Below are 22735 nucleotides of genomic sequence, written 5' to 3' on the forward strand. Positions count from 1 at the left end.
TAATTCTAAAACAAAGTCGATTAAAGTAAACACATAGATATCTCAACAACATCAATTTTTTTCAATAATAATTTTAATCCAATTTAGAACTCACAGAAAATTAAGGAAAAAGATTGGCAAATTTACCTACTCATTCTTGATTCTGCAAGATTCATCATGGAAGTAGTGAGTTGTGGAGGATCGAACCAACTCCAAATTGCATGATTGTTACACCTTTGGGCAGAAACTAATCATGCAAAGAAAATACCTGCATAGCTAGCCAAAACATAAAATACACAAAATACATATAGCTTCAACAGCTTTGGCCAGATGAAAATATGTTAGAAGTACTTTATGATTTGCTATAATACTAATTTATAATTGGTGAGTGATTTCCTGAAATTCCCATTGGGACAAAGTATTCACCATATAAATTAGAATTCTGATTTTTCAAAATAATCCTTTAGAACAGTATTAAATAACCGTTTTGTTGGATATTCAATGATTCTCAAAAGATTCAATCAGACACAAAAGTATGTCGTTGTTAACATTGAACAATAGAGTTCTCGAAAGAGGAAACATGGTTATTCAGTTGTTCGATAGGGACCAAAATGATCAATTAGTAAACTGATGCCACTTTCCAATTTTCTCTCAAAAGGCAATTATCATCATAATCAGAATTGATGACCAAACAAAACATTGGTTTAAGCAAAACAAACCAATACATCTTTAAATCAAAATTTAATCAGTGTTGTCTATAAAATTCATTAGTGTTGATAATTTGCATAAAATAAGGACATATTGGAACCATAAACTTGTATAATAACCGGTACCAATAGATGTGCACAAATCAGTGAAACAATATCACATAACAAAACTAGTTTTGAAGTACCAAAAAATTCAGCAGTACTATTTTAGTTTGCAAATTCACCAAACACTCAATTCTCTTTAGATTGTCATGAAAATTTTTAGGTATGCACTAGACATATATGGCTACTATTTCTCAAAATTTCATGATTTTTTAAAAATTTTAAGCAAGCCAAAATGAATTCGAAAAGAAAAGTGCTTTAGAAACTGCAGAAAATGTTCATTACAGACTTGAGATTACAAATTCACCAAATATTCATAGTTTATCCGATATGCATGAAATTTTTCAGACATAAAGCAAACATATAAAGCTGTTAATTCCCAGAATTCCATAATTTTTGAGACTTTACAAGTGTACTAAAAGAAAATTATAAATGGGATATGCTGCAGAAACGGAAAAAATTCTGCAGTACATACCGGAGACTAAATAATTCACCAAAAATTTAATTTTTCTCCAATATGCATGAAAATTTTCAGAAATGAAGTAGACATATAAATTTACTGTCACCCAAAGTTCCATTATTTTTTCAATCTTAAAAGTGGGGTAAAATTAAAATCGAAATGAAATGTGATGCAGAAGCTGAGTAAATTTGCAGTACAGGCCCTAGATTAAAATTCACCAGTAACTCATTTTAAGACCAATGCTGGTGAAAATTTCCATACTTCAAATAAACATCTCAATGTATATCATACTAAAATTTCATGAATTTATGAGTTACATTGATATATCAAAATAATATCACAAACAAACTATTCTGCAGAAGTCTGCAGAATTCCAGCAACATGGTATCACACTTAAAAATTTACCATAAATCCATTTCTTGTCCAAAAAACTTGAAAAAATACCAGCGTCTACAATCCATTTAATATTACGAAATGACGGAATTTCATAATATTTGGAGTTATGGAAGTCTATCAAGCACAGGTTATTGAAATGAATGGGTTTCCTTTTAATGAGACTTTAATGGAGTCATACCACTATAATATTATAGTTTGAAAAGACTATAATGTAGGACGATTAATTTTGACAAAAGTTTAGGCAATAAATAATTCACACCACAATTGAATCAATTTATTAAAAAGTTGAAAACCTAATACGAACCGTCTGAAAGCAATTCATGCAATTCATAATAATGTAATTAACCACACATCAAAATTATGACAGCAAGCAATCCTTCATAATACAATAATTTGTTCATATATACGTAAGTTGCCAAATAGTTTCACCATTATCGGTTCATCAGAAAACAAACAAATTGGAAATGCCTTTTAGAACATGTTAATTAACAAGGCTAAATCCAAATTTTAAATCATGAAAGCATGAAATCCAATACAATATTCATCCAGAAAACTCACATCTGGAAGGGTTAATTTAATAATTTGACAGAATCGTAACAGAGAACAGCCCAAAATACAAGCAAACTAACCAAATTTTTTTTTTTTTTAAAGGCTAGATTTTGCAACGTAATAAGCGGAAGCATAAATTCTCAACTTAATCAATTTTGAGATGGAAAAATAAATAAGAAAATAAAGGTTGATTGCCCAGAATCAACAATATCTTGATCAATTTAGTTGAAACCAAAAGCTTAATTTTAACTCAACCAAATTAGGTAGATTAAATTGTATGATTTCATACCTTTCCGGAGAGAATTCTTACCGGAAAACACCAAATAGATCCAAAAGCCGCTATTGAGCTGTTTTGCAAGAGAGCTAAAGACTTCACACGCAAGGGAGAAGACCCCGTACTGTTTCAACGGCCTATCTCACCTTTTTTTTTTTATTAATAATAATGAAATAGAATTATCGCAACTAAATCAATCATAAGAGGATTATATAATAAATCCAATTATCATCCAACATTAGGTTTGGTCAAACGCCATCAAAACCCTGCACTTAGTTTACAAAATTTCAAGCAATTCGAAAAGAAACCATGTCATATTGCAATTTGAAAAGAAGTTTTCTTTTAATGGTGAAGTACTAGAACAATAGTGACTTTGATTATATGTGTGTGTGTATATATATATACACACTTTTATTTTTCCGTACAATATAAACATAATAAACTTACGAAAAAATTAATTGATACAAAATTTAGAATCGCGGAAGCATGTTAACTGATTTCATAGGATAGAATGATAGAAATCAGCCAACCAAAACAATATTCTGTAATCAAACAATTACCTTTAATTCGAATCATAAACTTGTTGTGTGGCTCTGATACCACATGTAAGACATATTCTGAAATCACAACAACAAGACATTAGGATCACGAATAAATCAAATCAATATAAAATAGAGATTAACTAATTATATTAAACTTATCTGTAGAATACGGAAAACATTGCAGATTTCTAGGTTGTCTTCTACTTCCCGTACTTCAATAATATCTCTCTGCTATATGAATAGGGTTCAGCGTATCTGAGAGATTAAGCGTATGGAAGCAGGGACTTAACCATAGTATTTATATCATTAGGGTTTAATCACAACCAGCCTATTATTGGTTGTGAAAGTCGAACCCTATCACTTAAGTGTTTAAGTCCCACCATGATACTGTATCTTTGTAGTGAAATCCATCAGATTTCTTTTAGGTCAATTGCAAAGGATAAGACTCCATAATCCTTATTTCGTTTGGACTATCAGATTACTTAAGTTGTTAACAACTCAATAAACAAGTGGCCTACAACATAAGTAATTCAATACATCATTCATTGTCATTCACAACCTTACATCTTTGTCGTTTGATGATCAAGAAATATCAGTTTTATAGCAGACAGCCAAGTGTTGCTGTTATTTTTTACTTCTCTTAACTTCTACTTTGCAAGTGTGATATAACCTTCCTTTTGCCTTTTGTTATGCAGTTTTCTCCTAAAGAAGCAAAAGAAAATGAAAATATTTTCATACTGCTATGTTTTTCTTCAAGTGTAGTCTCGATCACGAGCTAAGGTATGACCTATTGTTTCATTCTTTAATTTCATCCGCTTTGAAAAATAGGATTCCTTTCTTGTATCCTGAACTTCTTGTTTGGAATCTTGGATTCGTATATATTAACAGATAGAAGAAGCAGACGAATTGGTAAGCTGAAGGTGCCGTGGCGATGGAGATACTCACTGCGATTATTCCTAAAATAATTGACTACACAATTAGACCAGTTGGACGCCAAGTGGGTTATATCATTTTCTACAAAAGCAACCTTGAAGATCTGAGGAGTACATTGAAGAATTTTGATGCTGTCAAAATCAGGATGAAGCATGCAGTTGATGAAGCCGAAAGAAAAGTTAATAAAAAAGTGGAAGCTGATGTCCAGAACTGGCATACAGAAGCGGATGAGATCACTCGAGAGGCAGAAGCATTATTGAATGACGAAGGGCATGCAAAGACAAGGTGTCTCATTATATGTCCTAATCTGATATCCTATCATCAGCGTAGCAGGAAGTCGACAAAACTGATGAAAAAGATTAAACTCCATGAAAATAAAAAAGACTTTTCCAGTGTTTCTTACAATGCTCCCGTAGAAGACATATCTGCCATAGCATCCGATGAGTACATGGCCTTTGAATCAAGGATTTCAATGGTGAAGGATATCATTGCAGAACTGAAAAAACCTGATATCAACAGGATTGGGGTGTACGGATTAGGGGGTGTTGGGAAGACAACACTTGCCAAAGAGGTTTACAGAGAAGCTATGAAAGAGAAGTTATTTGATGACGTTGTTATAATACTAAATGTCAAAGAGAAAAAAGATGATGAACAAATTCAAAAAGAAATTGCTGAAAAGTTTGATATGGACGTTGATGAATCTCAGAAAATGGGAACAAGGGCGAATCTCCTACGGGCCAGGATAAAAGACAGGAAGAGTACTCTTATCATTTTAGATGATATTTTGGGAATAATTGACTTCGAGGCTGTGGGACTCGTCGGCGTGCCGACTTGTAATTTATTGTTGACCTCTAGAGATCAAACAGTTCTTTCTGAGATGCGCACGCAAACGTTTTTCCAACTTGGCCTTTTAAGTGAAGAAGAAACTTGGAGTTTGTTTGAGAAGATGGCAGGTGACGTGGTTAAAGACGACCGTATACGGAAAATAGCAACCCAACTAGCACGAAGATGTGGAGGTTTGCCGGTTTCAGTTGTTGCAGTTGCAAGGGCTTCAAGAGAAGATGGTCGTTTAGAGGTATGGAAAGATGCCTTGAGGCGCTTCAAAAGTTTTGACAAGGAAGGACCAGCAGAAATAGCAAAACTTGCTATAGAGTGGAGTTACAATCGGTTGAAGGGTGATGAGCTTAGGCCATTATTCTTGCTATGTGGAGTTATTGCTGGGGGGAGCTGCAGTATTTTTCTCAGTGACTTGTTCAAGTATAGTATGGGTTTGGGTTTGATTAAAAATTGTGATACAGTGGAAGATGCAAGCAATTCATTGCATGCACTGGCTGCAAAACTAAAAAATTCTTGCCTATTGCTGGACAGTTACGATGATGGGACTGTTAGAATGCACGAGCTTGTTCGAGATGCTGCTATCTGGATTGCATCTGATGAGCAAATGGCATTTTCAAAAGCATATGGAGATGAGGTGAAAGAATGGCCCATTGAGGATTTATTTAAAAAGTACACTACAATCTCGTTAAAATCTTGCAAAATCCCCAGACTTCCTGATGTATCTTGGGAATGCCCAGAATTAAAATTGTTGATCTTGGAGAATGATAATATTGGCGACTCCCAGGAAATCCCAAGCAAATATTTTGAAGGGATGAAAGAACTCAAAGTGTTGGATGTAACGAAATTCTGTATTCAGTCACTACCTCCATCTCTTCAATCCCTAAAGCATCTCCACACATTGTGTTTAGATCAGTGCGAGTTGGTAGACATAACTCTTGTTGGACAGCTAACAAACTTGAAAATTCTTAGCCTGATAGACTCCAAGGTTAAAGAGTTGCCCAAAGAAATAGGGAAATTGACTCGTTTACAATTATTGGATTTGACCGGTTGCTCTGAACTTATTCTGATCTCACCTGATGTTATATCAAGCTTGACAAGACTGGAAGACTTGAGGATGGGAATAAAAAGCTTCAAGCAGTGGGAGGGTAAAGGTTTGGTCGATGGCAGACGAAGTAATGCTAGCGTTTCAGAGCTGAAGCACTTGTCTCAACTGACTGCATTAGACATACATGTTCCAGATGCTAACATTCTTCCAACCAACTTGTTCTCCGATAAGTTAGAAAGATACACAATACTTATCGGTGATTGTTGGGAATATCCTGACATCTATGGAACCTCCTCTAACATGCTAAAACTGAAGCTCACCAGGAGAAATCAATTCGACAGAGGTATAAAGTTGCTGGTAAAGAGATGTGAGCAGTTGTACTTGGATGGGATGGAGAGTGTGAATATTATTTCCTATCTATTTGACAGTGAAGCTGTTAAACAAGTGAAGCATCTCCATGTCCAAAACAACGACGAAGTTACATATGTCATTAACTCCATCAGTTGGAGTTATTCTCCTAATGCCTTCCCCAACCTGGAATCATTATCTCTTCACGACCTTGTTAGTTTGGAAAGTGTATGTTATGGGCAACTTATAGGCGAGCCTTTCCAAAAGTTAAAATCTTTGACACTGCGGAATCTACCAAAACTTATTGGTTTCTCTTCCAAAGGCAAGCAATTAACGATTGATACAGAAACCAACGAAATCGTTTTGGAGGATGAAGTTGGTGGAGCCCCGAAACTGTTCAACATTGGTGAGGTACGTACTTTCTAAATTGCTTTTATAGCAAAATGGTTGCATGTTTCTTCCTCACTATAATTTTCTTCCTCGAATTTCGCCCATACATTTGTTTCATTTTTCAATACACATGTTAATCAACACTAAAATAATAATCTAATTATCAATAACTATATGCCATATAGATTACAAAATTTGATTTAAAAATTTAGTATTCCTAGTATTACTCCGAAAAAACACACATGTCCAAACTTAATTCTAAAATCACAAATGTTTAATTTAAATTAAGTTGTCAGTGATGTTTATTTTGATGGTTGAGGACCTTTTTCTGATTTGAGTTCAACACTACTCTTTTTTTAGTGTGGAATATCGTTTTTGTTTGAAAAGAAAAATAAATTAGTACTATTTAATATAACTAATATCAAATTAAAACATAAAATTAGGTTGTATAGTAGTAACATTTCTTTTTTACTTTTAAGTAAAATTGTTTCAAATTCGAATCAAGTGACCAATAGTAACGTGAGAAATTGTTTTGGGTCCGGGTCCGGGCCATGCCCTTACACCACACTGAGAAATTGAAAAAAAACAAAAGTAATAAATAGTGGAAAAATAAAAAGAAACAATGCACAAATAGTAAATATTGAAAGAAAAAAAAACCTGAACCGTTGGACTCCTGCATTTTCCATTATTTTCAAGCGTTTCGATCACATTTTCTACTTTTGTGCTTCACCCCATACGGTATATATCCTTTAAATATCAGATACGTGTAACAATGCAATTGTTTCCATGAAACAAGAAAAAAAAATGAAATAATGCAATCTAAATATGCAAATTAAAAAGTTTCCAAAAAGAAAAAGGAAAATTAAAGGAATTATTGAATGGGATATACAGTTTATGTTGTGCTAGGATAGCACCAAACCCGTTGGAACCAACTCAAGCTAACCCACATGAAATTTATCAAATGAAATGCAAGAACAAAATATTAAAGACACCAAGATTTTAACGAGGTTCCTCAACAGTCAGTGTAACTGGAGTACGTCCTCGGAGCAGTAGGAGCTCACCCAATAATCCACTATCAACCAAATGGGAGTTTACAAAGTGTTGACAATCTCACAACCCAAAAGCCCAATACACCCAATAGCTCTCACACACCAAAGAAACAAATAGAGAGGGAAATATAGTGAATAATTTCCTCTCTATACAAAGCTCAAAGCTAATACACAAATACAACTTTGATTGAGTGAGTACCAACAAAGAAAGAAAATCACCTTTCTTTCTTCTCTTCAAAATGGGGCTGCAGCACCTCTGTTTTTGCTCTCATTTTCTGCTACGTTTTTTCCTCTCTTATGGCTTCATTACTACACTTCATAAAAAATAGCAATTATTTCTCTTTCAAAGAACTCATCCGTGACTTCTCATGGACCAAGACAACTTTAGACCAATTCCCTTTTCTTTTCCCCAAAACAAGCAAGAGACATAATTATTTTGTCTTTTTTTTTTCTTTTTGATTTGTTTAATTAAAAGGTGGCCACTTGGCCACATACTCCAACAATCTCCACCTTGGCCAAGTTCCGAAAAACGTCATGATAAGCCAACCAACACAATTAACACACAACATCACTCCCAAACACTAGCAAGAGAACAACTCATGCCGAGCCAAATACTCCAAAACTCCTACTGCTCAACGCCTTCTTTATATAGGCATAATGTGAGCCAAGTTCAAACAGTGAACAAACTTGGCTACACCAACAACCTTAGTCAACATATCAGCGGGGTTGTCTTTCGTTGGAATCTTCTGGAGAATGATTTCCCCTTCACCATCAATTTCACGAACAAAGTGATAACGCACATCTATGTGCTTGGTCCTCGCATGATGAACCTGATACTTAGCCAAATAAATGGCACTCTGACTATCACAATGTACCTCCACCTGCTTCTGATCAACCCCCAAATCTCTAATAAGCCCATGTATCCAAATGGCCTCCTTTATAGCTTCAGCAACTGCCATATATTCAGCCTCTGTAGTAGACAAGGCAACAGACGACTGCAAAATGGACCTCCAACAAACTGGCCCTTTAGCCATAGTAAACACATAGCCTGTAGTAGACTTCCTTCCATCCAGATCACCTGCATAATCTGAATCAACATAACCAACTGCAAAATGACCAATACCAGAGTCATCTCTCTCAAAGCATAAACCAACATCTCGAGTACCATGGAGATACCTCAATATCCACTTAGCTGCTTGCCAATGCTCTTTACCTGGATTATGCATATATCGACTCACCATGCCAACTGCATGAGCAATATCCGGTCTAGAGCATACCATTGCATACATCAAACTACCAACCAAATTAGCATATGGTATATTTTTCATTTGCAGCTTCTCTTTATCAGTTTTAGGACATTGTAGAGAACTCAATTTAAAATGAGGAGCCAAAGGGGTACTAACCGGTTTGGTTGAATCATGAACTCCAAACTTCCGAATCAACTTCTCAAGGTATTGTCTTTGATTCAAACTGACCAAACCTTTCTCTCTATCTCTAGTGATCTCCATGCCAAGGATCTTCTTCGCTTCACCAAGATCCTTCATCTCGAACTCGTTCTTCATTTGTTTCTTCAATTTCTCAATCTCTTCAACATTCTTTGAGGCAATCAACATATCATCAACATATATCAATAAATAAATGAAAGACCCATCTTGCAACTTCTTGAAGTACACACAATGATCATATTGACTTCTAGAATAATTTTGGCCTCTCATAAATTTATCAAACCTCAAATACCATTGCCTTGGAGATTGCTTCAAGCCATAAAGCGATTTCTTCAATTTGCAAAACAAATTTTCCTTCCCTTTCACTATATACCCATCCGGTTGACACATATAGATCTCTTCATTCAAATCACCATGTAGGAAAGCCGTCTTCACATCAAGTTGCACAAGCTCAAGATCATACTGTGCAACAAGAGCTAACATAATGCGAATTGAGGAGTGTTTCACAACCGGAGAAAAGATTTCATTGTAGTCAATGCCCTCCTTTTGTGCATACCCTTTAGCAACTAATCTTGCTTTAAATCTCACATTGCTTTTCTCATCAGCATCTTCCTTCTTGGCATACACCCATTTGCAACCGATAGCTTTCTTGCCCTTAGGCAATTTAGCTAATTCCCAAGTCTTGTTCTTCAAGAGAGAATTCATCTCATCACCCATGGCATTGCACCACCTTTTCTTCTTCTCACTCTCAATAGCTTCCTCAAAATTGGATGGAATCTCATCAGTGATAATAGGAAGAGCAAAAGCAACATAGTCACTGTACCGAGCTGGCTTGGTAATTTGTCTCTTTCCTCTGTTCTTAGCAATAGACTCTTGAGGTGAAACTTGCTCTTCAACTTGAATAGAATCTTCAAGTTCAACTTCTTCAACATCCTCATGGTCTCCAACTTCTTCACTTGTAGTGGCTTCGACATCAGCGGAAATAGGATTTGAAGTATCAGAGGCAACTTTCTCAAGCTCCACCTGTTGGACATCTTTCACATTCTTCTCAGAGACTTTGTACATACTTTCTTCATCAAATGTCACATCTCTACTAATTACCAGTTTCTTCATCTCTGGACACCACAACCTGTAACCTTTGACACCACTACTAAAACCAAGAAAGATAGCCTTTTTGGCTCTAGGATCAAGTTTATTTTCAGTCACATGAAAATAAGCAGGTGAACCAAAAATACGGATATAGTCATAATCAGAAGAAGGTTTTCCAGTCCATACCTCCATTGGTGTCTTACCCTGAATAGCAGCTGAGGGTAACCGGTTGATGATGTGACATGCATAATTAACTGCCTCTGCCCAAAATGACTTGCTTAAACCCGATTGAGACAACATACATCTAACCTTCTCAAGCAAGGTTCGATTCAATCTTTCTGCAACTCCATTTTGTTGTGGAGTTCCCCGAACACTGAAATGTCTCACAATTCCTTCCTCTTTGCAAACTTTAAAGAAAGGATCAGATGTGTATTCACCACCATTATCCGATCTCAAAATCTTAATCTTTCTCCCAGTCTGGTTCTCAACCATTTTCTTCCAACCCAAGAAAATGCTTAACACCTCACTCTTGTGCTTCATAGTGTAGACCCAAGACCTTCTTGAATAATCATCAACAAAGGTCACGAACCAATGTCTACCACTCAAAGAAGGAGTCTTTGTAGGACCCCAAACATCCGAATGCACATAATCAAGAATGCCCTTCGTCTGATGTACAGCAGTACCAAATTTCACTCTAGTTTGCTTCCCCAAGACACAATGCTCGCAGAAATCAAGCTTACAAGTCGTGGCACCTTTTAGAAGACCTTTTTTCACAAGCCCTTGTAGAGCTTTCTCACCGGCATGGCCTAATCTCATATGCCACAGACTAGTAGTATCTGAATCAGATGTGCCCATATTTTCAGAGACTACAGATGCTTCACCTGTCACAGTGCTTCCCTGCAATAAATACAAATGGCCACATCTAGGAGCTTTCATCACAACAAGTGCACCATAAGTAACTTTCAATGTTTGTCCATCTGAATGAAACCTGAAACCCTTAGATTCCAAAGTACCCAAAGAAATAAGATTTTTCTTCAAATTCGGTACATACCGAACACCTGTCAACTCTTTAACCATGCCATCATGCAACTTCAAACGAACTGTACCAATCCCTTTTGTTGTGCAAGGATTGTCATCTCCCATGAACACAACGCCACCATCAAACTCTTTCAAGCTTGAAAACCAATCCTTGTGAGGAGTCATATGATGAGTACAACCCGTATCCAACACCCATTTAGTAGCACAATCAAATGATGAGGAAGTGGTTAAAGCAAAATCAAAAACATCTGTTTCAACCTCAGCAACATTGGCTTCAGAACTTTCTTTTCCTTTGGTCTTCAACTTAGGACAGTCTTTCTTCCAATGGCCCTTATTATGACAAAAGGCACATTCATCCATTTCTAAAGTTTTTCTACCTTTAGAGTTTCCTCTAGGTCGAGACTGTGATTTTTTCCTACTAGAAGATGATCTTCTCTCCGATGATCTACCTCTAACAAATAAAGCTTCAGAGGTACTATCATGATTTTTATCTCTATGCCTCATTTCATAATTCATCAAGGCATTTGACACATCTTCAAATTTCACAGTTTCTTTACCATGCATAATAGTGGTAACAAAATGCTCATAAAAGTCCGGTAATGAATTCAACAATATTAAGGCCTTATCTTCATCCTTAATATCCTCATCTAAATTTAACAAGTCGGCAATCAACTTATTAAAAGCATCAAGGTGTCTAATCATTTTTGTACCTTCTTTGTATTGGAAGCGGTAGAGCTTTTTCTTCAAGTGTAGCCGGTTCTCTGCACTCTTTGTCATATACTTGTCTTCCAATTTTTGCCACAACACACTTGCTAATGTCTCCCGCATCACAAAATACTTCTGAGTTTTTGCAAGGCACAACCGAATTGAAGAGCAAGCCCACAAATTTAATTTTTCCCATTCCGGCTTTGACATAGTTTCCGGCTTCTCTCCCAACGCGGCAAGTAGATCTTGTTGAGCCAACACATCTTTGACCTCACATTGCCACATCCCGAAGTTATTTGTGCCATCAAACTTTTCCACTTCGAACTTTGCATTTTGCACCGTAGTTCTTGCAAACCCGGAGCTGCTTCCAAAAGGATTTTCATCTTGCCCGTCTGACATCTTTGGCAACTAGACAGTACCCAAGAGCAACCAGTGCTCTGATACCAATTGTTGTGCTAGGATAGCACCAAACCCGTTGGAACCAACTCAAGCTAACCCACAGGAAATTTATCAAATGAAATGCAAGAACAAAATATTAAAGACACCAAGATTTTAACGAGGTTCCTCAACAGTCAGTGTAACTGGAGTACGTCCTCGGAGCAGTAGGAGCTCACCCAATAATCCACTATCAACCAAATGGGAGTTTACAAAGTGTTGACAATCTCACAACCCAAAAGCCCAATACACCCAATAGCTCTCACACACCAAAGAAACAAATAGAGAGGGAAATATAGTGAATAATTTCCTCTCTATACAAAGCTCAAAGCTAATACACAAATACAACTTTGATTGAGTGAGTACCAACAAAGAAAGAAAATCACCTTTCTTTCTTCTCTTCAAAATGGGGCTGCAGCACCTCTGTTTTTGCTCTCATTTTCTGCTACGTTTTTTCCTCTCTTATGGCTTCATTACTACACTTCATAAAAAATAGCAATTATTTCTCTTTCAAAGAACTCATCCGTGACTTCTCATGGACCAAGACAACTTTAGACCAATTCCCTTTTCTTTTCCCCAAAACAAGCAAGAGACATAATTATTTTGTCTTTTTTTTTCTTTTTGATTTGTTTAATTAAAAGGTGGCCACTTGGCCACATACTCCAACAGTTTACACCCAGAAAAAGAGAATTATTTATGTGGTCGAATTTCGAATTTCAACCGTATAATTCTTTCGTTTTCGTAAGCCAAAACCATTCAATTATAGATATTAAGATTTTTTTTCCGATCATCAAATGAATCAATAATGTGGAAGGAGTACGATAGAAGGGAGAAATACACAATGAAAACAAACAACTGCAAATGTAAACCTCTTTAAATTGTTTCCATGTTATGTATCATTTCATCCTCATTTCTTCTTCTAATTTCTTCCTTTTAACCAAAAAGTGAAGGTAAAAAACAAAATAGTTATCACACCGCTAATCTCGAAGTGGATTATCTTTTACTAGCTAGTATCTAATTTTATATTGTTTTCCACCAAAGATCTTTCATAAAAGTTTCACTTTGTTAATTTACACTAAGGGGAAGGGGAAGGGTTTGAACCCAGGACACAATGGGTTGAAGAGAAATATGCCCTAAGGCCCCCTAACCACCAGGGCTGTTCCTCCGCCACCAAAGATCTTGCACAATAATGTGTTTTTCCCCATCAATTTAATTAAATAGTTTAAATTTGGAATTAAATTGACATAAATTTTGGCCCTATATTTCTTTTTTCAGATACTTTTTTACTCCAACTTGTTCTATGATAGTTAATGAGAGTACAAAGACATAGCAGCTGTCCAGTAGCCTATTGTTTTCATATATGACCTATTTTATATCTACACATTTGGAACATATAAGGCTAACAACAATGTAACTTGCAATTTTCTAAAATATGCATGAATTTTGTTCTGTACCATGCAGGTTTTGATGCCCAACTTAACAACCTTGATTGTGCATCGATGTGATAGTTTAAGATTCTTGTTTTCGAGTTCCATGGCTAAATGTCTTGGACAACACAAACATCTCACAATATCCAAATGCCAAATCATGGAAGAGATAGTAGGGAAAAATGAGGAAAATACAGATGGCATGTTTTGTAAGCTAAAACATCTTTGGCTACAACATCTTCCAAACCTCACTAAATTCAGCTCAGGAAGTTACATTGAATTTTCGTCATTGGAGTTGTTGGATCTAGACGATTGTCCTAAATTGGAGATATTCATCTTTGATGCTAAGAGCGAAAATATTACAATCAACAAAGACAGAAGAGAGATTGACTCGAAGGAGAATTTTGAACTCTTTGATGAAAAGGTGAATTGTACCTTCACTTCTTTTCTTTAATTTCCACTTATATGAAAAAAGGTTGCTCAGAAGTTCTAAAATGAATATGTGACAGGGAGGATTTCCTAGCTTGGACAAATTGATCATCCATGATCTACCTCAGTTGGAGACAATATTCCACAACCAACTTCATCCAGACTCTTTCCGCAGGCTTAGAAAAATAGATGTTTGTAGATGCCACAGTCTGATTAATATCTTTGGGCCAAGTATCATGGGAAGATTGAATGCTCTTGACACCTTAAAAATAAAGCAGTGCCAGTCACTTCAAGTGGTATATGACACATCATCTACCACTCAGTTGAATGGTTTTGAGTGCCCAAATCTAAATTCAGTTCACATACACTCATGTGACAGTTTGAAAAATATCTTTCCAACCTCAGTGGCCAAAGGTCTTAAGCAGCTGCTATGGTTGACAATTGAGAATTGTGGTTTGATGAAGGAAATTGTTGCGAAGGAAGAAGGATCAGAAAGGACGCATGAGTTCGGGTTCCCTAAAGTAGAAACTCTGGTTTTTCATAATATGCCCCAACTTCGGAATTTCTATCCAGGGCTGCATGTTTCTCATTGGCCATCACTCAACAAATTGGGCTTCGTTAAATGTGCTAGTGTGGAGATTTTTGCTTCTGAATTTTCAACATATCACGACAAACTTGAGTTGGGCCACCCAACACCAATGAAACAACCTTTCTTTTTAATTGAGAAGGTAAATATACTTGTACACAATTTTTTTGATAATTGAATTTTTATGTGATTTTTACGTACTGGTTTTGTTTAGAAAAGTAAATACCTTTATTATGTTTTTAATATTAAAGTTATTATGTGGTGTGCACTTTTTCAAAATATTTTAAAGCATGACCGTTGATAATATTTCAGGGTAAGTCATTTCTCAACTTGGAATTCTTGAGGTTGGATAAGAATACGGAGATTTGGTATGAACATTATGGTCCACTCCCGGCAGAGATGTTGAGCAAACTTAAATCACTTTATTTTGCTACTTCACTTCCCAAGTCATATGTTATCCTTGAGAATTTACAGAATCTTGAAATGCTGCATGTGATCTCTGCTCCTTGGAAAGAATTATTTGTCCACGACCACCAAGGAAGTAGTAGCGGGGAAATACATCAGGTTGAGACCCTCCAACATGTAAAGGATTTGTGGCTTATCGATATGTCTGAGCTGATACATCTAGGAAAGGCAGGGGGCCCTGTTTTTCCAAACTTGGAAGTTCTATACCTGAACAAATGTGGCAGATTAGAGAATCTAGCTTCAGCTTTAATATCCTTTCGGAATCTAACCACTTTGGACATATGGGGTTGTCACAGACTGCAATACTTAATACCTTATTCTGTGGCCAAGAATTTGCAGCAACTCAAGAAGTTGAAAGTTAAGTCCTGTGAAGGAATGGTAGAAATAGTGGCAAACAACGGAGATGATTCAGAAAATGAGATTACTTTCAGTTGCTTGCAACATCTTGAACTTTCTGGTCTACCAAGTCTGCAAGGATTTTGCGCTGGAAATTGCATTGTCAAAGTCCCATCCTTGCACACTTTGTTTGTCGAGCACTGCCAGCTGATCGAGTTAGAGATTTCTCCTGATGGTTTACTAGTGATCCATGACCAATAAAGACTATAAATAGCAGATATTGGGGAAAGAAGAAGAAGAAGAAGAAGAAGAAGAAGAACATGATGACGACGATGATACATGATTAAGATGGCAGCGATGATGAAACAGTAAGCTTCCGTATACTAAATATCAAGTAAATATGAACTTTGATAATTCATAGTTTCTATTACTACTTGTTAGTATTCACTTACCAACAAAAAATTTGCAATACTCCGTACATATATGGTGAGTACCATCAAATAAATAGTACTTCTTTCTAATTTCTCTTGTTACATGCTCTGACTAATCTCTGTTCACCCCTCAACGGTGTGTGCCCAGCCTTGCTTCCGCAGCTGATCTCATCTTGTTTGATACAAGCCTGCAAGCTGCGGCCTCAATGGAAAAGCTATCCCAGAAGCTTGTATGATTTGGGTAGGCAGTATTCGAAGTCATGTTATGCTTGTGTTGGCTTGTTAGTGTTTTGCCGTAAAAGTGTGACTTGTATTTGGAACTTTGTTCACTACATTTTCTGTTTTGGTGTTTGGGAAATAATGCTTGTGTGATTTCTGTAACTGTAAACCTTGATGCATTTTGAAGTGGTGCTTGTGTGCACTTGTCTACTGAAACTGCTTTGTACTAGAGTGTGCTCCTTACTTGAGCTCTCTACTAAAATTAAATCATTCAAATCCGCATCTTTTAATTGGATTGTTAATTTTCTCGATGTGTGTATGTGTGCATATTTTTCTTTTTCTTTGGAAAGAAAGCTAGATTTCAATTCATTCATAAAACGCAGGCTGAATTGGTTTAATTGATGTTGGACCTCTTTATCCCTAAATTGGTTTTGGGACGAACGTCAACTTTCATAATTTTCTTCTAACTCTACTAAATGAAATGCTCATTTTACTTCTCCCCATGTTTTGCCTTTTTTTATTTTTCCTTGTATTTTGTTTCTTGTGATAAATGAAAAATAACACTTTCCAATCATCTTCTTAAAAGCATCTCTAATGGGCTTCTTAAATGAGCTCCTAACTAACCACTTTCTTGCCTCCTCATATCAAATCCTCGTCATCCACACCTTAATTAAATTGTCCGTACGATCTCCATTACCTTCCTAAAGAAAAATTATTTCAATAAAGAATCCAAAATTCAGAGGCGCAACTTCTCATTGTCAAATCTCAACCATTGCCATCTTTCTACAATGGCGGGAAGGAGTAATTTTGAGAGCTTAAAGAAAAAGATTCTTAGGCAAGTTATCTGACATTCGATTTGGGATACAGAAATGAGATGGATATTGAGCATCAATAAACAATGGGATTTTCAAATTGAATACTTGTAAATGCCTAAATGGGAAAACATTCAAAAAAGAAATAGTGACAGATGAAATTAGTTTTGGGGTTTCAATCTGTTTTTCCATATATTCTACTCCCTCTTGGAGGTAAAATATATACTAGCGTATCTCTTGTAATACAAGCAATAATAAAGGACTCCTAACTAAACTAGGAAATACAATTAATTATATTCCTAATCTGGGCTCACGCCAACGGTGACAACATATGATAATAAATTAGTGTACTTAAATAAGAAAACATTGTTCCTACTCAAAATTATAATTAAATAGTGTACCTACATGTTTGTACCCTAATATTATATTTTCTAAAGTTCAAGAGGAATTGGCTACAATCAATGAATTGTCATCCAATTTCACCTTATTTACAACAAAGCCGTCAGATTTGGGCTGGGTTGGGAGGGTAATTTTGTCCATATGATTGGGGTGCCCTCCTATACACGTGTTGGGCCGACCATCAAATGAGGTTGCATTGAGTGGGATCAACGGTTGTGTGGGATTTAGTGAGGGTTTGGGGGATGGGAGCTATTAGACCTGAAAATTTCTTACACAATCCGTTAACACGACACGTAAATGACACGAAAATAATGAATTTCTGGTCAACATGATAACTAATCGGGTCGTTATCGGGTCACACGATAAGAACCTGATAGTAACGGGTCGTTAACAAGTTTACACGAGAATGACACGCATGTAACTTGTTTCGACATGATAAGAAAAAGATATTTTGATGGTTTTAATTTTTTAAACTATTAAAAACAATAGACTAGTTAGAGTGGATAAGTATATATTGTTTTGTTTATTAATTATTATTCTATCTAATTTTAAAAATTTAAGTTTTATTTATTTTTATAGTATTCTATATGCAAAGAGTGAGATTAAAAAATTACAAAGCATATTAAAAATAAAAATATCAAGTAATTTTAAAGCTTTGAGGATGGGTACATCGTCTTTTGAATTTTTAAAACTATACAAACCCTCATGAATATTATTTTTAAGAGAGTTCAAAATAAATAAAATTCATAATTATTAATGTTCAAAGATATGCAAAATGAAGAGAGTTGCGTTTCAATGGTTTTATTGTAAAAAAGGTGCAATGTTCCTCAAATTTGAAACGCAACTCTCTTCATTTTGCATATCTTTGAACATTAGTATTTAAATATGTTTTTCATTTTTATTATTTATTGATTTAAAATATATTTTCTTAACGGGTAACAGGTCGGGTCATATTACCTGAAAATATTAACGGGTCAATTTCGGGTCAGGTCATATTTCCCGTTTATTTTAACGGGTGTTACACGACATGACCTGTTAAGCTATCGGGTATGACACGAACATGAGAAACACGACACGAATGCCAAGTCTAGGAGCTATGCTGCCTTTGAGAAACAGAGACAGGGTGAAGGGAGGAGTGGGGGAGAGAGAAGTTGATTGAGGAATTGAGAGAGAGAGAGAGAGAGAGAGAGAGAGAGAGAGAGAGAGAGAGAGAGAGAGAGAGAGAGAGAGAGAGAGAGATGGGAGGATTTGTTGCAAGGAATTTTAGGGATTGCATAGAGAGGGAAATGGGACACAGGTGTCCGTTGCAGACGGAGGGATTTCAAAAGTTGAATGTGGAGAAGGTTTTGACACACTTAGACCTGCTGGACTCTCAAGTTTGATGTAATGAATTTATTGAGTTATATGTATATTAGTCAAATTGCATTTTATGTTCTGTTGAATTTAATTTACTGATTATACTTTCTGCTGTTAGGACTTACTACTCTTAAGTTTTACTTCGAGTAGGATTTTTTGAACGACAAACCGCAAGAAGGTTTTCTTAAATGATATGCCATGAAACCTGATGATCTAATTGCCTAATATTGAGTTTTTTCGTTGAGGGATTTAGAGTTTTCCACCAAGTCTTTCTCTTATTTTTAGTTTTTGAGTTTCAGGTAATACTTTATGGTCAAATTTGATCCTATGTCTATTTAATTAATTATATTCTTAGATCATGTAGGAAAACTAGCAAGTAGCAATGTTGCTGCTTTTTAAGTTGTTTATTCCTCTTACATGGATTTGATGTGGGATATCCATGATTGGTTGTTCAACCCAAAATCTAGGATTGTTGTTTTTATGGTTTTAAAAGGTGAAAATTAGAGGTATTTAAATGTTTTAGTTGAAGAAGGAAAACTGTACATATTCATGAATGACCCATATTGCTTCCTCTCTCTTTCACCTATCTGATCTGTTGGGAGTTTGATATCCACCATTACTAATATCCATCTATGTTGCCATTGTGTCTGTGTCTGTGTGTATATATATATATATATACAAGGAATGAGGATTCTCTCCGGATCCTCCAATCACATTCGTTCATCGTACATTGAGCAGTCAGAAATCATTGTATATTTTTTTATTTAAAATTGAATATAAACAGTACCCAACGAAAACTGACCGCACGATGTACAAAGGATCCCCGGGATGAACGAATGTGATTGGAGGATCCCCGGGATCTTCATAAAGAGGATCCAGAGAGGATCTTCATTCTATACAAAGGGATCCCCAATTTTGTCAAAAATGGGGATTAGGTATGGGGCACACTCCACATCAAACTTTAACGATCCGAACCATCTATTTTATAAGTCTCAATTCATATATCATCCTTGCAAAAATTCAATTCAATTCGAAACCATTTGCCTATTTAAGTATCAAGATAAAATTTCATTGTTTCATATATAACAAAGTATTTATTAATTTCTTTGAACTCAATTAGATGTCATAAACATTTCGGATTTGGCTAATATTTTGTAAGGATGATCTATGAGGTGCAACTTGAAAAATAGACGTTCGGATTGTTAAAATTCGATGTGATGTGGACCCTACATCTAATCCCCATTTTATAAAAAAAAATGAGAATCCTTTTCCTTAAAAATTTCCTATATATATATAACTTAGAACCTAGAGTGAGATTGAGCACCTGTTGTGAAGTGTCCCAAGCCAACATTCTTTCGCAAATCTATTTCATAGAAAATCCCGCTAGACCGTCCCTATTGCCTTCCCATGCCTCTCTTCTATAAAGAAAAAAAGAATGTTTGACTAAAAGCTAAGCATTTCAATGCTTTTCTGATTGTATCCTAATATCACCAATACTTCCCTTTCAACCCTTTCAGTTGTCATTCAATTGCATAGCATTTCACAATTTCTTAGAAACCCCTTATGTGATGAACCATATGAAAATAATCGGTTTAAATCAAATGATTGTGAGATAAACTTATCGAATAATGACTCTTATCAACTGGTATTTTCTATATGTGGCATGATGGGACAGTCACATCAAAGTTCCATCGTGCTTGAAGTGGGCTCCTCATAGAGCCATGTTCACCATATGATATTCAAGGTTTGATTTTCTGATGCAATTGCTATACACATTAACCACAAAATTTATTTAAAAATCTTTATTATTGGTTTTTGCATTATTTGTTGGGAAATATCCATTCTCCTCTGTACTTAGAATTTTTTTTTTTATGCAAGGAAAACAAGCAAGTTGGGAAATATTTTTGAGTTATAAATACAATTAAGATTGCTGATTTATTTCCCTTATTTCAATGTGAATGCAACTACGTAAAATCTACTTAACTAATGGAAAGGACCTAGCGTTTGGCTGCGGTAAAGTTTTAGTTGGTAAGTTCCTACTGCGACTCATGTGAATTAGTTGCAGAGTGGTTTTAGAGTTCGAATTTCATCTTTCAAGCATTATCTAAATTGCTTGAGTGCTTCTATGTTTGAATTTGATCTTTCAAATTGTTACTGAATTGTAGTTCATTAGGGAAATTTTTATTAAAATGTAATGGATGCCTTTTGGGTAATAATGCAGATCAAGACCTTTAAATCTGTTGATTCAGATGTTTGAACATAGTTGAAACTCACTATGTTGTTTTTGCAGTTTGATTAGCAATTGTTAATTAGAGTTGGCTATTTATTTATTTTTTTTGCTAAGAGTTTAGGGTCAATTAACAAATCTATTGTGTGATTTGTAATAATCTAGAAGCAAACCTTCGGGAGAAGTTGAAGTCATTTGGAGTAAATTGATGAAATTTGACTATCCTGGCCAACATGTATTTTGACTATTGAGAACTTCTCAACCATATTTATTGATTGCAAGAACTAGTTGCATTTGAAAGCCGCAGCATCGCGCGGGCAATTTTTGCTAGTACATAACTATTATTGATGCTACTTAGACACACAAAATTAATACTTTTGTTGACACACTCTCCAATATTAAATGAGACTTACATACAATAGTAGAGCTCACATGTGTTAGAAAAAAGTGTCAACAAACATGTTAAATTTTTGTGCCCAAATAGTTTTATTGGACTATTATATTTTAGACCAATCTTTACATCATGATGAAAACAATCAAGTAAAAACTTAAAGAGTCATATTATTTGGATATACAAAACTAACACGTGTTGACATACTCTCTAATACAAGCGTGGTCCACAGACAATGGTAAGACTGACCTTTATTGGAGAGTGTGCCACCAAGTGTGTTAATTTTGTGTATCCAAATATTTATATTGAAAATGAAAAAACATATAATAAAAAGTAGAATCTAGTCCCTAAGCTTTCTTTTCGTTATGGCCATGCACACTGCCATCTGAATTTTCACATAGAGTGAATCTTGTACATTATCAAGAGACTAAAAAATGTGTGCCTCCATGTCTTCTTAAGAACTAAAGAACTGCAAACTACCCAAAATCCGGACAATGAAACCTAGGGCTGCAAAGATATAAAACCAGGGAAGCTCATCACTTTCATTGTCCACACCTTGGTCGACGTTCTTATTATTCGCATCAATTTCTCTGCACTCATTTGGAAGTGGAGCACCACAAAGTTTAGGGTTCCCATCAAATGCAGAAGCGTTGAAGCTCTAGAGTTGTGTACCCGACGATATTCGTCCTTTGATATTATTGTATGAGACATTAAGTTCTATCAAGAAATTAAGGCTCATCATTGACCAGGGGATTTTTCCGGACAAATAATTCGTGGAGTGGTTCAAAACCTCTAAATATTTTAGGTTAGATATTTGGTTGGGAATGTCGCCTGAGAAATTGTTGCTGCTAAGATACAACTAACCAAGAGACTACAATTAGCCAATCTCAGTAGGTATACTACCACTAATGTTACTGAGCCCAAGGTTTTTTGTTCTAGGAAAATTAGATAATCTATGTGGCCAAAAACGTGGATTTTTAATTGGGACACTGAAGAGGGGAAGTTCGAATTCATAATTGTCTACTCGAGATTCATCCATCATAAACATTGGTAATCTACAAAGTCGTTTTGGAAATTCACCTGAAATTTGGTTGGATGATGCACTCACAAAAAAAAGATATTGGAAAAGTTCCCAACTAACCTGGAATTGACCCTGTGATTTGATTAAAACACAAATACAACATCTCTAGATTCTTTAGGTTGGATAACCATCCAGGTATCTAACCAGTAAGCCCACATCCACCCACACTCAAGACACGAAGATTCTGGAATCCATGAAAATCAACCATGTCATCATTAGTTGGCATTGCCTCACGGTTAAATGAACAGACAAG

The 22735-nt window shown here is 35.5% G+C and overlaps 1 protein-coding gene across 1 annotated transcript in view; it reads left to right on the forward strand.

The window, feature by feature from the left end:
- The window catches only part of LOC103453789 (disease resistance protein At4g27190-like), a 32018-nt gene extending 15512 nt beyond the window's left edge, over window positions 1-16506 (forward strand). The window contains exons 2-7 of the mRNA XM_029091120.2: window positions 3705-3789; window positions 3898-6583; window positions 13785-14174; window positions 14260-14907; window positions 15078-15934; window positions 16146-16506. Of these exons, the coding sequence (XP_028946953.2) occupies window positions 3941-6583; window positions 13785-14174; window positions 14260-14907; window positions 15078-15827 (4431 nt within the window). The 5' untranslated portion in view covers window positions 3705-3789; window positions 3898-3940 and the 3' untranslated portion in view covers window positions 15828-15934; window positions 16146-16506. The remainder of the gene's footprint in view (window positions 1-3704; window positions 3790-3897; window positions 6584-13784; window positions 14175-14259; window positions 14908-15077; window positions 15935-16145) is intronic.
- Window positions 16507-22735: the final 6229 nt, after the last annotated feature.

This window comes from Malus domestica, chromosome 13, assembly GCF_042453785.1.
Source record: "Malus domestica chromosome 13, GDT2T_hap1".
In the NCBI taxonomy this organism is placed as follows: domain Eukaryota; kingdom Viridiplantae; phylum Streptophyta; class Magnoliopsida; order Rosales; family Rosaceae; genus Malus; species Malus domestica.